The 15,377-nt window shown below is 45.5% G+C and overlaps 1 protein-coding gene across 3 annotated transcripts in view; it reads right to left on the reverse strand.

The window, feature by feature from the left end:
* TIE1 (tyrosine kinase with immunoglobulin like and EGF like domains 1) overlaps positions 1-15,377 on the reverse strand; it is a 154,415-nt gene that overhangs the window by 37,091 nt on the left and 101,947 nt on the right. For all 3 annotated transcript variants that reach the window (XM_033916487.1, XM_033916486.1, XM_033916485.1), the window contains 2 exons: positions 12,062-12,172; positions 7,768-7,958 (listed from right to left, as the gene is read on the reverse strand). In XM_033916487.1, the coding sequence (XP_033772378.1) occupies positions 7,768-7,958; positions 12,062-12,172 (302 nt within the window). The remainder of the gene's footprint in view (positions 1-7,767; positions 7,959-12,061; positions 12,173-15,377) is intronic.

Consider the following 15,377-nt stretch of genomic DNA (forward strand, 5'->3'; position numbering starts at 1 on the left):
TGCCACACTTTAGTACCTAAGGATTCTTAAATTGTAGATCTACCCTCCACCTTCACTTGTCCAGCACTCACAAACCTTTTTCCATAAATTAGACTGTTAACACTTAGGAGGTTTTTACCATAATGAGGGATATCAAGACACTAATAAACATAGAAACTTTAATCCCCTGCATCTTTTCTTCCAAGCCTTAGTATCTACGGATGCCCTGTATCTCTTCTACCACACCTTAGTATCTACAGATCCCCTACATCTCTTCTTCCACGTTTAGTATTTATGGATCCTCTGCAACTCTTCTTCCACGCCTTAGTATCTACGGATGCCCAGCATCTCTTCTACCACACCTTAGTATCTACAGATGCCTTGCATCTCTTATTCCATGCCTTAGTATCTACGGATGCCCCACATCTCTTCTACCACACCTTAGTAACTATGGATCCCCTACATCTCTTCTACCACGCCTTAGTATCCACGGATGCCCTGCATCTCTTCTACTACACCTGTAGTTTCTATGGATCCTCTGCAACTCTTCTTCCACGCCTTAGTATCTACGGATGCCCAGCATCTCTTCTACCACACCTTAGTATCTACAGATCCCCTACATCTCTTCTTCCACGTTTAGTATTTATGGATCCTCTGCAACTCATCTTCCACGCCTTAGTATCTACGGATGCCCCGCATCTCTTCTACCACACCTTAGTATCTACGGATCCCCCGCATCTCTTCTCCCATTCCTTGGTACCTATGGATCCCCTGCATCTCTTCTACCACGCCTTAGTATCTACAGATCCCCTGCATCTCTTCTACCATGCATTAGTATCTACGGATGCCCCGCATCTCTTCTACCACACCTTAGTATCTACGGATCCCCTGCATCTCTTCTACTACACCTTAGTATCTAAGGATCCCCCGCATCTCTTCTCCCATTCCTTGGTACCTATGGATCCACTGCATCTCTTCTACCATGCCTTATTACCTTACCTATGGATCCCCCTGCATTTCTTCTACCAAGCCTTTGTATCTATGGATCCCCTGCATCTCTTCTGCCACGCCTTAGTATCTATGGATCCTCCGCATCTCTTCTACCATGCATTAGTATCTACGGATGCCCTGCATCTCTTCAGCCACGCCTTAGTATCTACGGATCCCCTGCATCTCTTCTACCACGCCTTAGTATCTACGGATCCCCTGCATCTCTTCTACTACACCTTAGTATCTAAGGATCCCCCGCATCTCTTCTCCCATTCCTTGGTACCTATGGATCCACTGCATCTCTTCTACCATGCCTTATTACCTTACCTATGGATCCCCCTGCATTTCTTCTACCAAGCCTTTGTATCTATGGATCCCCTGCATCTCTTCTGCCACGCCTTAGTATCTATGGATCCTCCGCATCTCTTCTACCATGCATTAGTATCTACGGATGCCCTGCATCTCTTCAGCCACGCCTTAGTATCTACGGATCCCCTGCATCTCTTCTACCACGCCTTAGTATCTACGGATCCCCTGCATCTCTTCTACCACGCCTTAGTATCCACGGATCCCCTGCATCTCTTCGACCATGCATTAGTATCTATGGATGCCCCGCATCTCTTCTACCATGCCTTAGTATCTACAGATTCCCTGCATCTCTTCTACCACGCCTTAGTATCTAAGGATCCCCCGCTTCTCTTCTCCCATTCCTTGGTACCTATGGATTCCCCGCATCTCTTCTACCATGCCTTAGTACCTTACCTATGGATTCCCCTGCCTCTCTTCTACCATGCCTAAGTACCTATGGATCCCCTGCATCTCTTCTACCATGCCTTAGTACCTATGGATCCCCTGCATCTCTTCTACTACACCTTAGTACCTTACCTATGGATCCCCCCGCCTCTCTTCTACCATGCATAAGTACCTATGGATCCCCTGCATCTCTTCTAGCATGCCTTAGTATCTACAGATGCACCACATCTCTTCTACCACACCTTAGTATCTACGGATCCTCTGCATCTCTTCCTTCACATCTTAGTATCTACGGATGCCCTGCATCTCCTCTACCACCCCTTAGTATCTACAGATCCCACGCATCTCTTCTCCCATGCCTTAATATATACGGATCCCCTGCATCTCTTCTACCATGCCTTAGTATCTACGGATGCCCTGCATCTCTTCTACCACACCTTAGTAACTACGGATCCCCTACATCTCTTCTTCCACGCCTTAGTATTTACAGATCCCCTGCAACTCTTCTTCCACACCTTAGTATCTACAGATGCCCCGCATCTCTTCTACCACACCTTAGTATCTACGGATCCCCTGCAACACTTCTTCCATGCCTTAGTATCTACGGATGCCCCCGCATCTCTTCTATCATACCTTAGTAACTACAGATCCCCTACATCTCTTCTACCACGCCTTAGTATCTACGGATCCCCTGCATCTCTTCTTCCACACCTTAGTATCTATGGATGCCCCATATCTCTTCTACCACACCTTAGTATCTATGAATCCCCTGCACCTCTTCTTCCATGCCTTAGTATCTACGGATGCCCCACATCTCTTCAACCACACCTTAGTATCTACGGATCCCCTGCATCTCTTCTTCCTTGCCTTAGTATCTACGGATGCCCCCGCATCTCTTCTACCACACCTTAGTAACTACGGATCCCCTACATCTCTTCTACCACACCTTAGTATCTACGGATCCCCTGCATCTCTTCTTCCACGCCTTAGTATCTACGGATGCTCTGCATCTCTTCTACCACACCTGTAGTTTCTATGGATCCCCTGCAACTCTTCTTTCATGCCTTAGTATCTACAGATGCCCCACATCTCTTCTACTACACCTTAGTATCTACGGATCCCCTGCATCTCTTCTCTCATTCCTTGGTATCTATGGATCCCCTGCATCTCTTCTACTATGCCTTAGTATCTAAGGATCCCCCGCATCTCTTCTCCCATTCCTTGGTACCTATTGATCCCCTGCATCTCTTCTACCACACCTTAGTACCTTACCTATGGATCCACCACATCTCTTCTACCATGCCTAAGTACCTATGGATCCCCTGCATCTCTTCTACCACACCTTAGTATCTACGGATCCCCTGCATCTCTTCTACCATGCCTTAGTATCTACGGATCCCCCGCATCTCTTCTTCCATGCTTTAGCACCTATGGATCCCCCGCATCTCTTCTACCACACTTATGGCAATTTGGTATATGCAGGAATAACAACAGGGCAATTGAAATGTTTAAAAACAGTACAAAATGCTGCAATTCGGTTGTTAGGCTGTGCCCATATCTCTGATCATGTAACTCTTTTATATTTGAAACTCCCATTGGTTACCAATGGAATTTAAACTCAAATTTAAGATTTTGATGTTGGCACATAGAGCATTGTTTGAGTTATAGCCATTGTATCTTTCTAACCTAGTGTTGTGTTTTGCGCCTAGGCATTTATTGAGATCTTTGAATGATAATAGAGTAGCTGTTCCCCATATTTCGAAGGCTCATCTTGCCTCAACTAGAAATGGCGCTTTTTTAAATTTAGTTCCAATATTATGGAACAGTTTGCCGATAAGATTTGAGAATGGAAGAATCACTCCATAATTTTAAAACACATCTAAAAGGCACATTTTTTTCAAATGACCTTTTTAAATTGATTAATTGAATATGGGACTGCAGTCTGAATTAATTTGCATTAGTTTGTACAGGAAGTCGGGTCACACACAACTGACAGAAACAGAAGGTTCACATACAGCCCAGACATCTCAGAAGGGAAGAAGGGAAATGATCGTCCACGGTACCCAGAAGATGGGCTTTCCAGTCTTCTGCACTGACTATCTCCCCTCGGGGACTAGGGCATACATTTGCAGTCGGTGCAGAGAGCTGGATAGCCTGAAACAACAAGTCCGTATGCTGGAGGGAACTAGAAGAACTCCTCACCTTTAAAGAAGAACCCAGCAAACAGGAGAAGTTGCTTGTGATGGCCAGTGCCAGCGAAGAGATCGAGGAACTTGAGAAATTCATCGAGGAAGCTCACCAGCAACATGTGGAGGTCCCAGGGTTGGAGAGCTGTACCCGAACCACACAAGAAGAAGGCCAAGGTGAGATGGGCGGAGATATCGCTACAATTGATGAAGAGTCAGAAGCAGAGGTTGGGGATGTGTCACTGAAGAAAGAAGACAGAACCTACACCATGGACGTGGACTTACGACCCCCAAGAAACCCTCGAATAGAGAAGATAGGGATCATCGTTGGAGATTCCATTATACGCAATGTAGACAGCCACATCACAGGAGGAAGAGAAGACTGGCTGGTCACCTGCCTGCCAGGAGCAAGAGTGAAGGATGTGGCCAGCAGGATCATCAGGATCATAGACAGCACAGGAGGGGATGACACTGCTGTACTTATACACGTGGGAACCAACGACGTGAGCGGACGGAAGTATAATAGGGAGGAAATGAATAACCAGCTCCGCTCACGAAGAAAACTGAAGGTCAGGGAGGTGACAGTGGCATTTTCTGAGATCCTCCCAGTACTGAGAGCAGAAACGAAGAGGCAAGATGAACTGCGAGAAATCAACGCCTTGATGAGACGATGGTGTGAGGAAGAAGGCTTTGACTTCATGCGCAACTGGACGGCGTTCTGGGGAAGGAGCAGGTACTATAGGAAGGACGGACTACACCTCACCAAAGAAGGGGGCGAGAATATTGGCTGGAAACATGAAGAAGACTTTAAACTGAAGATCAGGAGAGAGCGGACAGTCGACAACCAGTCGATGGCCCGGACAGCAGGCACTAAGGACATCCGCTCAGATAAAGGGGAAGAACTTGCAGCAAATGAGGGAGACAACAATGGAGCGTAAATAGATGCCGTGAAAGACACAATAAGGACTGTGAAGCCCAGAAAGTCCAAGAAGGCAGCACAAAGGGAGCTTAAATGTATGTACACGAATGCCAGAAGCATAAGAAATAAAATGGGGCAGTTGGAGACACTAGCAAGATGCGAAGAAATAGATATCATTGGCATAACAGAAACATGGTGGAACAAGGAAAATGAATGGGATACAGTACTGCAGGGATACAAGCTTTACGGAAGAGACAGAATAGGGCAGAAAGGGGAGGCATTGTCCTATATGTCCAGGAAGGAGTAGAATCTACTGGAGAAGGGAAGGCAGAGGAGAAAAAGAAACTGGAGTCCCTCTGGGTAAAGATCCTCAGATAGAACGGAGCAGACAAAAATAGGTCTCTACTATCGATCCCCAGGACAGATGGAGGAAACAGACTCTGAGATGATAGAAGAAATAAGACATGAATGTAGGACGGGCAATGTAACGATCATGGGAGACTTCAATTTCCCAGGAATAGACTGGAACCTAGTAACCTCAAGCTGCGGCAAAGAAATAAAGTTCCTGGAAATGATGGGTGACTGCTTCATAGAACAAATGGTAGGAGAACCGACAAGAGGAAATGCCACCTTGGACTTGGTCCTAAATGGCATAACTGGTTAAACAATAGAAGTAGAAGTCACAGTCCCGCTGGGGATGAGCGATCTACTTTAAACTCGACATTGGGAAGGGGAAGCGAACCAAGACCCTAACCATGACCTTTAACTTTAAAAAAGGAAGATACGATAACATGAGAGCCATGGTAAGAAAATGGATCAAGAAAAGGATAGCTGAAATCTAAACGGTAGAGCTAGCATGGTCCCTACTAAAAAATACTATCACTGAAGCACAGAATCTATACATTCCGCAGATAGCCAAAGGAAGGAAAACTAAAGCCAAAAGAGAACCAGCTTGGCTAATCAAAGAGATGAAGGATGCAGTTAGGGAAAAGAAGGACTCATTTAAAAAATGGAAACGTGAGAATACAACCGAGGCTTGGAACAGTCACAAAGACGACCAGAAGAAGTGCCACAAGGCGGTGAGAGAAGCCAAAAGGGCCTACGAGGAAAAGATAGCCCAAGAGGCCAAAAACTTCAAACCCTTTTTTAGATATGTTAAAGGGAAGAAACCTGCAAAGAAGACAGTGGGCCCTCTCGATGACCAAGGAAGAAAAGGATACATCAAAGAAGACAAACCAGAGGTCATGGCCTGAAGCTGAGAGGGGACACGGCCAGGATAAATGTCAGAAAATTCTGCTTCACACAGTGAGTGGTGAACACCTGGAACTCTCTCCCGAAAGAGATGGTGGAGGAAACTACCATTCTAGGATTTAAGGGAAAATTGGACGCACATCTTCTTGCAGGACACATTGAGGGATACGAGTGACTAATGTATGCACCAGGGTACGCCTGGCTGAGCCTCCGCGTGTGTGGATCACCGGACTGGATGGACCCCAGGTCTGATCCGGTGCAGGTATTTCTTATGTTCTTATGTTCTTATATATATATATATGGTTCATAGACAACGGCGCGAAAGACAAAGGTGCGCCCAGACAATTGAGCGCAGCGCGGAGGTGCGCGCCGCTCAAAATTACTATTTTTAGGGGCTCCGACGGGGTGTTTTGTTGGGGAACCCCCCACTTTACTTAATAGACATCACGCCGGCGTTATGGGGGGTTTGGGGGATTGTAACGCTCCACATTTTACTGTAAACTTAACTTTTTCCCTAAAAACAGGGAAAAAGTGAAGTTTTCAGTAAAATGTGGGGGGTTACAACCCCCCAAACCCCCCACAATGCCCCCACAACGTGGCGCGATGTCTATTAAGTAAAGTGGGGGGGTTCCCCCCCCCACGCGCCCCGTCGGAGCCCTAAAAACAGTAATTTTGAGCGGTGCGCGCCTCCGCGCTGCGCTCAATTGTCTGGGTGCGCCTTTGTCCCGGCGTGCTTTTGACCTGACACCTATATATATATATATTTATTTATAATAATTAATTAATTTTAGCTATAATACGGTATTATGTATTAGAAATGTTCATTTTCTTTTTTTCTTTTCTATTTTTAATGGCATTTTTTTCACAAATTTTCACAAAACGGTAGCAGAATGAGACTTGGGGGTAATCGTCAGTGAGGACATGAAGTCTGCCAATCAAGTAGAGCAGGCTTCGTCCAAGGCAAGACAAATCATGGGCTGCATACGAAAGGGTTTCGTCAGTTGTAAGGCGGAAGTCATTATGCCATTGTATAGATCCATGGTGAGGCCCCACCTGGAATACTGTGTGCAATTCTGGAGGCCGCATTATCGCAAGGATGTGCTGAGACTGGAGTCGGTGCAAAGAATGGCCACCCGGATGGTCTCGGGACTCAAGGATCTACCATATGAAAAACGGCTTGACAAATTACAGCTATACTCGCTCGAGGAGCGCAGAGAGAGGGGGGACATGATCGAGACGTTCAAGTATCTTACGGGCCGCATCGAGGCGGAGGAAGATATCTTCTTTTTCAAGGGTCCCACGACAACAAGAGGGCATCCGTTGAAAATCAGGGGCGGGAAACTACGAGGAAATTCTTTTTCACTGAAAGAGTGGTTGATCGCTGGAATAGTCTTCCACTACAGGTGATTGAGGCCAGCAGCGTGCCTGATTTTAAGGCCAAATGGGATCGGCACATGGGATCTATTCACAGGGCAAAGGTAGGGGAGGGACATTAAGGTGGGCAGACTAGATGGGCCGTGGGCCCTTATCTGCCGTCTATTTCTATGTTTCTATGAGTTATGTTATAAACCGCTTTGATCCTTTTTGGCTGTATATGTGGTATATAAAGACACACTGAGGCAACTGTGTATCCCTCTCTATTTCCTATAGTCAGAAGTAAGTTGTGGGAAGAGAAAGGCATTTTGTTACCTGTTTCTCACTCAGGTACTGCATTCCCTTTGCGACATCAGATGCAAAGTGCAGCAGCTGTTGTGACGTGAGTGTGGATGCCGTCCCGTGCTCCTTTGCAAATGCTGGATCGGTTTCCAGGACTCTGCTTTTGCGTAGAAAGTCTAGGAGATTCCCATAGGGGGCATATTCGATTGCAATGTACAGATAACCTAGGAGGGAACCCAGAAGATGAGAGACCACATCACGAAGTTCAGATTTAAACAGCTTTGTGCTTTTGGTTACATTTTCTGGGCTATGGGGCAAATACATTATCTAAAGAAGGGGTCTGAACCTAATGTTATGCAATTAACCCTACAAATCCAGCTAGAGTTGGTTAGTACAGTTACCTCATAACCTGAGGAGCTGGGTTCGATTCCAACCTCAGCTCCTTGTGACTGGGCAAGTCACGTAACCCTCATTGCCCCAGGTACAAAATAAGCACTGCTTTTATAACCATCCCCATTTCCTTTCCCTAATACACCCCAGCACATTTAGGCCTTTAGCTCAAAAGCCTCTCTCTGTGTAAACAGCAGCATCAAATATAATAAAACTCTAAGCAGCACATGCGCACTCCCACTGCGTGCGCCGGTTTTCCGTCAGCTGTAGGGACCCACAGGTAGGAGTGCGCATGCGCGGCTTAGGGTTCTGTTTTTCGTCCTGTCGTCCGACGCAGGCGGGGATCGTGAGAGGAGCCACCGCCGCGTCTTTCAACTAAAAAATACAATACGGCAAGGCGAGCAGGAAGCAGGCCAGACCGAAGCTCCGACTTGAACTGCCAGTTGGCCGGCTCCCTTGCCAGAGTTATTTTTTCAGTTTAAAGGTGCCACCGTGGCTCCTGTCACCAGCTGCACCTGCTTAAGAGAAGACTTCTAATGCAGGCGGGGATTGTTAGAGGAGCCGCCGCGGCACCTTTAAACTGAAAAATAACTCCGGCAAGGGAGTCGACCAGATCACCACGGCAGCCATTCCCCCCCTCCCGCCCTCTCTCTTGGGCTACTCTCCGGGAGCAGGCGAGTGAAGCCCGGTACTTCCGGGTAGCTAAGGGGCGGAGCGTGGCACGTGCCCAGGGTCCAGGTGGAGAAGCCAGTGCTGGAGCCGCTCACGCACATTAGCGCTGGTTAACGCGCCCCGGGAAAGGCCTGAAAGCACCAGGGAGGAGCCATCCCCAAGACAAAGATGCCAGCAGAAATGGAAGTTGGAGTTTGAGCCAGTGATGTATGTGAGGTGATTGCTTTTATGTGAAAACATTAAAAAAATGTATAGAAGTTCAAAAATGTAACTATTGCAGACTGCTTGGGGGGGGAAGGAAGGGGGGCCTACTGCTGGACAGGGGGAGCAGGAAAAGGTGCTGATGGACAGGGGGGAAAAAGGAAGGGAGGCCTACTGCTGGACAGGGGGAGCAGGAAGAAGTGCTGATGGACAGGGGGAGGTAAAACAAAGGGAGAAGGACTGCTGTTGGATAAGGGGAGCAGTGAAGGGGTGGTGGTGGACACAGGGGAGGTAAAAGGAAGGGAGAATGGACAGGGGGAGCATGCAAGGGCTGGTGGTGGACAGCCAAAAGAAAGACAGAAATACAGAAAGCAGCTAAGGAGACAGAGAGAGAAAGAAATAAAGACAGACACACACACATATATTCTAGCACCCGTTAATGTAATGGGTTATTCAGTGAGGGTCTGGGCAGGGAGAGCGACAGAAATAAAAAAAAGATAGAAAGAAATAAAGATAGACAGCGGGAGGGAGAAAGAAAGATAGAAAGAAATAAAGAAAGATAGACAGGGCAGGGAGAGAGACAGAAAGAAAAAAGATAGGTGGGGTAGGGAGAGAGACAGAAAGAAAGGAAGAAAGAGACAGGAGGGCAGGAGAAAGACAGACAGACATCTATTCTAACACTCATTAATGTAACGGCCTTAAACACTAGTTTACCCATATAGATTGGACACAAGTATGTGTCAATTTCAGAAAGCTGCTATCTATATGTTGTGACAGGGAAGCTCCTGTCACAGGTAAAAAGACTGTGGGTCCAGTCAGAAATACAGCCCTTAAGGCTGTAAGCTCTAAAATAAAGCCTGTTTACCCTGGGAAAAGCAGTAGGGTAGTACAACCAAATAGCATGAGGAAAAGCCAGGGTGGAGCCAGCCCAGAATTCAGGAAGGGAGGGCATTGAAACCACAAGCCAGTCCCTATTATTCCTTTCCCAAGGTTAGGGAAATCAAGGCAGAAGGGGGTGGAGCTGGTCACCAAGCCCTGCAACCATGCAAACCTCAAATAGGCAGAAGGCAGAGTAATCAGGGAGGAGGAGGAGGCTCAGCTGTTCCTGATTGTAGGAGCCCAGCAGCACACGAAGATAGCTGCTATCTCCCTTCTTCCATGAGCCAGCCAAGAAAGCTTGCAGGACGCCAGCCCACCAGGGGAGAGAGATTACCTCCAGGGAAGTACCATAACTTTCCTAGCACGTTTTGGGGTGAGGAGATGGAGGGTGTTCCTGGAAGGGAAAATGATTTGAGAAGGCTGGCAGGCATTCAAAGAGGGGGGTGGGAGGAACAGACAGAAGTGGAGGACTTCGTGGAGAACCCTAGTTCCCTGGAGCCAGCCTGGGAAATGCTCAGTGAGGGAGGCACTGAAGAATGTATGTGGGGAGAAGACATGGACATTGAGACCTGAGCAGGAGGAAAGCTCCCTGCAAATGCATGGCAGCAGTGTCCAATTAAGAAAGAAAAAAGTATTTCCTAGAACCTCATTTCTCCCAGTAGCCCTTTGAAATAAAGTTCAGGATGTTAGGGGCATGTTCGGGTGGGCTGAAGACCTTAGCAAAGGGAGGCTTGCCCCGCACAGCCTGTGTCCAGGTTGTGAACGTCCTTCAAAGGGGAGGGACAGAGTGAGAGAGAGGAAAAATAATAAAAGTCAAAAACGTGTTTTTTTTAAAGTATAGCGGAAGGCTTGCTGACACCTGTTGTGCTCAGCTGTAAAGTAACAAGCCAACTCTGGCTAGGAGAAGCCCTTAGTCCTGAGAGGGGACAATACAGAAGCAGGGAAGAAACTGCAGAAGCATTTTTGGTTTGTTTTCATGATGCCAATGTGTTGACAAAGCTTGTCAGTCTTAGGCAGAGGCACCTCAAGCGTGCCCTGGACTTGTGTACAATATACTGCAAAATTAATGACTAAGCCTATGAAACAAGTGTTCAGCACAGTGAAGTTTGGTTTTGCATTTTAATAAACCCGGTGAAGTTTTAGGAAAAGTCCAGTGTCCGGGTTTTCCTTTAACCAACCATACAAAAGGCGTTCCTAAAATCTTACCTGTGGTCCGAGCCGGGGTTTCCCACCTACTCGGGATCTGGCTCGGCCACAATGTGCAGATCAAAAGGATGTGTAGCTTGGGCATGGTTTAGGCCAAAAATCTATATATCTTTCCAAGTTCATTAAAAAATTTATTATACCGTCTCAACAGTGTACAATTAAAAATTTTGGCTTTAATATATACTGTAAACCATATACAAAAGACCAAAAGTACGGTCAAACTCACATACTCGTACATTAGGTGAAGGGAAAGAACTAGAAAAGATACATATAAGATAAAGCATCTCTGTTAAAAAACAGCTGGGCATGCACTGGTTTTTTAAAAAGTGCTTGTTTCTCACAGGGCTTTACTCAAAGGATTAAGAGTTATTCTTGTTTCTGCCTCGCCCCTCCCCTCCCCCCCAACAAACCCAACATCAACAAACCTACAGGTAAACTGAGTGCTGACCACTGGATGTGCAGGGTTGTGAAATGATACCGTCTGGACTTACAAGTGGGAAATGTCGAGATGTGGCTGCTCTTTTTGCCAGAAAACTCATTCAGAGACTTTGGTAAATTATCTCCTGAATTCCCATCTCATTGTTCTGAGAAAAACTGAACTGTAAACATGGCTCCTTTTTTACACACTGGAACTTTGATATCACATTCATTGTTGGTTTATCTTGAATGGATGAGTGTGACTGTTGGGCTGACTGGATTTGCTAAGTCAACTGGGTAATGCTGTAGGTGAATGTTAGTAAGTTCCTAACTCTTTGGACATTGACTTGTTTGTCTTCAGTAGAGCAGACTTCAAGTACCACCATGCTCTGCATACTGACAATTTACAGAATGACTCCCACCATACTCATATCATCCATCTCGTTTAGCAGTCACAAGCCTAAATCCCGTAGGCAACATTTATCACACCTTCCAGATACAGGACTCTGGAATGCCACCTCGAGTTTATCGGGAAAGTTTGTCCCTTTCAACTCATGCTCACCCTTGTTTTCACATGCTCCCAGCAGGTTGATGATGTTGGGGTGATGTCCCAGCTTACACAGTACCTCCAGCTCCCCAGCAAAATCTCTGTGGTCATTTTCAGATGCAAATTCTGAGAGAGAAAGAGGTACATTAGATTATAATCACTATTTTAAGCCCAGAATTAGTGCCAATATAGAGACGCTAATCGTAAAGTCAAGAGAAAATCATTTTGTAAAATGTAATTTGGTATTTAGATGTTCCTTTTATAGGTGTACTCCTTGGCCAGACAGATTTACATTACATTACAATAGAGATTTCTATTCCGGTTCAAGGCAGATTACAAATGGTTTGTCTGGATATTAGAAGTGTTTAGGGAGTAGTTTGTACATTTCTTTGAGTTGTTAAGGATTACATCCGAGTTGTCATGATATTAGAAGTTCATATGTTGTAGTTGCAGGTGTTAGTTCGGTTTTATGTGTTTTATTTCTTTTTTGAAGGTTTTGCAGTCTGTGGTTGTGGTCAATAGGTTGTAGAGCTGTGGGTCGAGTTTTGCAGCTTGAGTGGCTAGGAGGTTGTCATACAGTTTTTTTCTTTTGATGTTTTTGGTTGGAGGGTGTGTGAATGGTACATGGGTTCTCCTATGTCTGGTTGAGGTATACATTAAAGTAATAAACCTATTTCATCTAATACTAAACTAAACTAAACTAAACCTTAAGTTTATATACCGCATCATCTCCACGGAAGTAGAGCTCGGCACGGTTTACAAGAACTTAAAAATGAGAAAGGGTAGGAAAAGGTTTACATAAGTTTATACATTGAGTGGAAAAGTAAGGGAAAAGAAATTACATGTTAGAGAAGAGCCAGGTTTTTAGTTGCTTGCGGAATAAATGGAGGGAGCTCAGGTTCCGCAGCGGGATAGTAAAGTCATTCCAGAGACCTGTGATTTCGAAAAGAAGTGATTTTCCCAGTTTACCTGCGTGGAGAATACCATGTAGGGAGGGGAAGGATAGTTTTAATTTATGGGCGGTCCTGGTGGAGTCAGGGCACGAGGAGTGAAAAGAAAGTGGGATTAGGGAAGGAAGGATGCCGTGAATAATCTTAAAAGCCAGGCAAGAGCATTTGAATTGGACTCTGGAAATCACAGGGAGCCAATGAAGATTGGTCAGGAGTGGGGAGACATGGTCAGATTTACGTTTTGCAAAAATAAGCAATCACCCAGGCTGTATATTAAAACATTATTAGATGCCCATTAAATCTCATAACAAACCATCTGTAAATAATGTAACAATTTATTTATAGACTACAATACCATAAAGTTCTATGTGGTTAACAAAGCATAAGAAAATGAACAAGCTCAGCAATGTACATAATATGAAGCTTGTAAAAATTTAGCAAATAAATATGTCTAACAATTTTCTAAATTGCTGGTAAGAAAAGGAAACTATCAAATGGCTGAAATCTTTATCCCAAGTTGCAGCCTGAAATGACAATAGCTATTGAAAAAGCCCTTTAGAAGAGCAGTCTTTAACAGATGGAAACGCAAACAACACAATTATACGTTGGGAGAGCCTAAAATTGATCATAGGAACATAAGAACATATGAATTGCCACTGCTGGGTCAGATCAGTGGTCTATCGTGGCCAGCAGTCCGCTCACGAGGCGGCCCCCAGGTCAAAGACCAGTGCTCTAAATGAGTCCAGCCTCACCAGTGTACGTTCCAGTTTAGCAGGAACTTGTCCAACTTTGTCTTGAATCCCTGGAGGGTGTTTTCCGCTATAACAGACTCCGGAAGAGCATTCCAGTTTTCTACCACTCTCTGGGTGAAGAAGAACTTCCTTATGTTTGTACGGAATCTATCCCCTTTCAACTTTAGAAAGTGTCTTCTCATTCTCCCTACCTTGGAGAGGGTGAACAATCTGTCTTTATCTGCTAAGTCTATTCCCTTCAGCTTTTTTAATGTTTCGATCATATACCCTCTCAGTCTTCTCTTTTCAAGGGAGAAGAGGCCGAGTTTCTCCAGTCTCTCACTGTACAGCAACTCCTCCAGCCCCTTAATCATTTTAGTCACTGTTCTCTGGACCCTTTCGAGTAGTACCGTGTCCTTTTTCATGTATGGCAACCAGTGATAGACGCAGTACTCCAGGTGAGAGCGCACTATGGCCCCGTATAGCAGCATGATAACCTTCTCCGATCTGTTTGTGATCCCCTTCTTTATCATTCCTAGCATTCTGTTCGCCATTTTTGCCGCCGCCGCACATTGCGCGGACGGCTTCATCGAGTCGTCGATCATAACTTCCAAGTCTCTTTCCTGGGAGGTCTCTCCAAGTACCGCCCCGTACATTCTGTATTCGTGCATGAGATTTTTGTTACCGACATGCATCACTTTACACTTATCCACGTTGAACCTCATTTACCATGTGGATGCCCATTTCTCAAGCTTGATTATGTCACGTTGCAGATCTTCACAATCCTTCACAATAACTTCATATCGTCTGCAAATTTAATCAACTCACTCGTCGTACCAGTGTCCAGATCAACCAGGTGTAAGGCCATATAAGATCTTATAACATATACAACCAAACTTAAACAAAACTCTCACCTCAGCAGAGAGAAAATGTAGTTTAAAAAAAATGAGTATTCTTGATCCAAGATAGCCGCATGTACCTGACGCCTGGCGAGTCACTCGTTAGTTGGGTTTTTTTTGCTGGGTCAGACTGATCACAATGCTGAAGCGGTGGGGAAGAAGTGCTGCTGGAGTATCACAGTGAATGAACTCTGGTGCATTGGGCTAGATTGATAATTATTTGAGAAGACTTGGAGCAAAGCAGCAGACATCGGAGGGAAGCTCACTGGAGCCCCAGGTATGGAGTGGAGCTGTGGGGCCCCTTGGGTTGGATGTTACCTTAAGCACCGACGAAAGAGCACCTCCCTCCACAACCACAAAGTAATAGCTCCCCGTTTGGGGGTTGGAGGTGTCACTGCAAAGAAGTGTGGCTGGTGTGCAGCCAGCGGTGGTTCTGGAATCCCCAAGTTTGTAGGTGAATTTCCCAGTGTCTGGCTCTGCAAATTTGTCAACAGCAAGGGGAGAGATGACAGGCACTTTGAGAAATGATGTAGAGGAAACACTTCTTTTAAGACAATCAGCCCTTACACTTGCTGGATTTTCTTTTAAATAAGCCATCTGAGGTAACTCTTGATTCCATGTGGACTTTAATAGCAAACTTGGGGAAATCATTGTGTCTCCAAGTTAATTTGTTGGAAGTTAGGCTAAAACTTGTGAAGAAAATCTGAAAAGTATGAAATCTGATACTGAAACATTTAATGCAAGTTTAACA

The sequence above is a fragment of the Geotrypetes seraphini genome, chromosome 12 (assembly GCF_902459505.1).
Source record: "Geotrypetes seraphini chromosome 12, aGeoSer1.1, whole genome shotgun sequence".
NCBI classification, from domain to species: domain Eukaryota; kingdom Metazoa; phylum Chordata; class Amphibia; order Gymnophiona; family Dermophiidae; genus Geotrypetes; species Geotrypetes seraphini.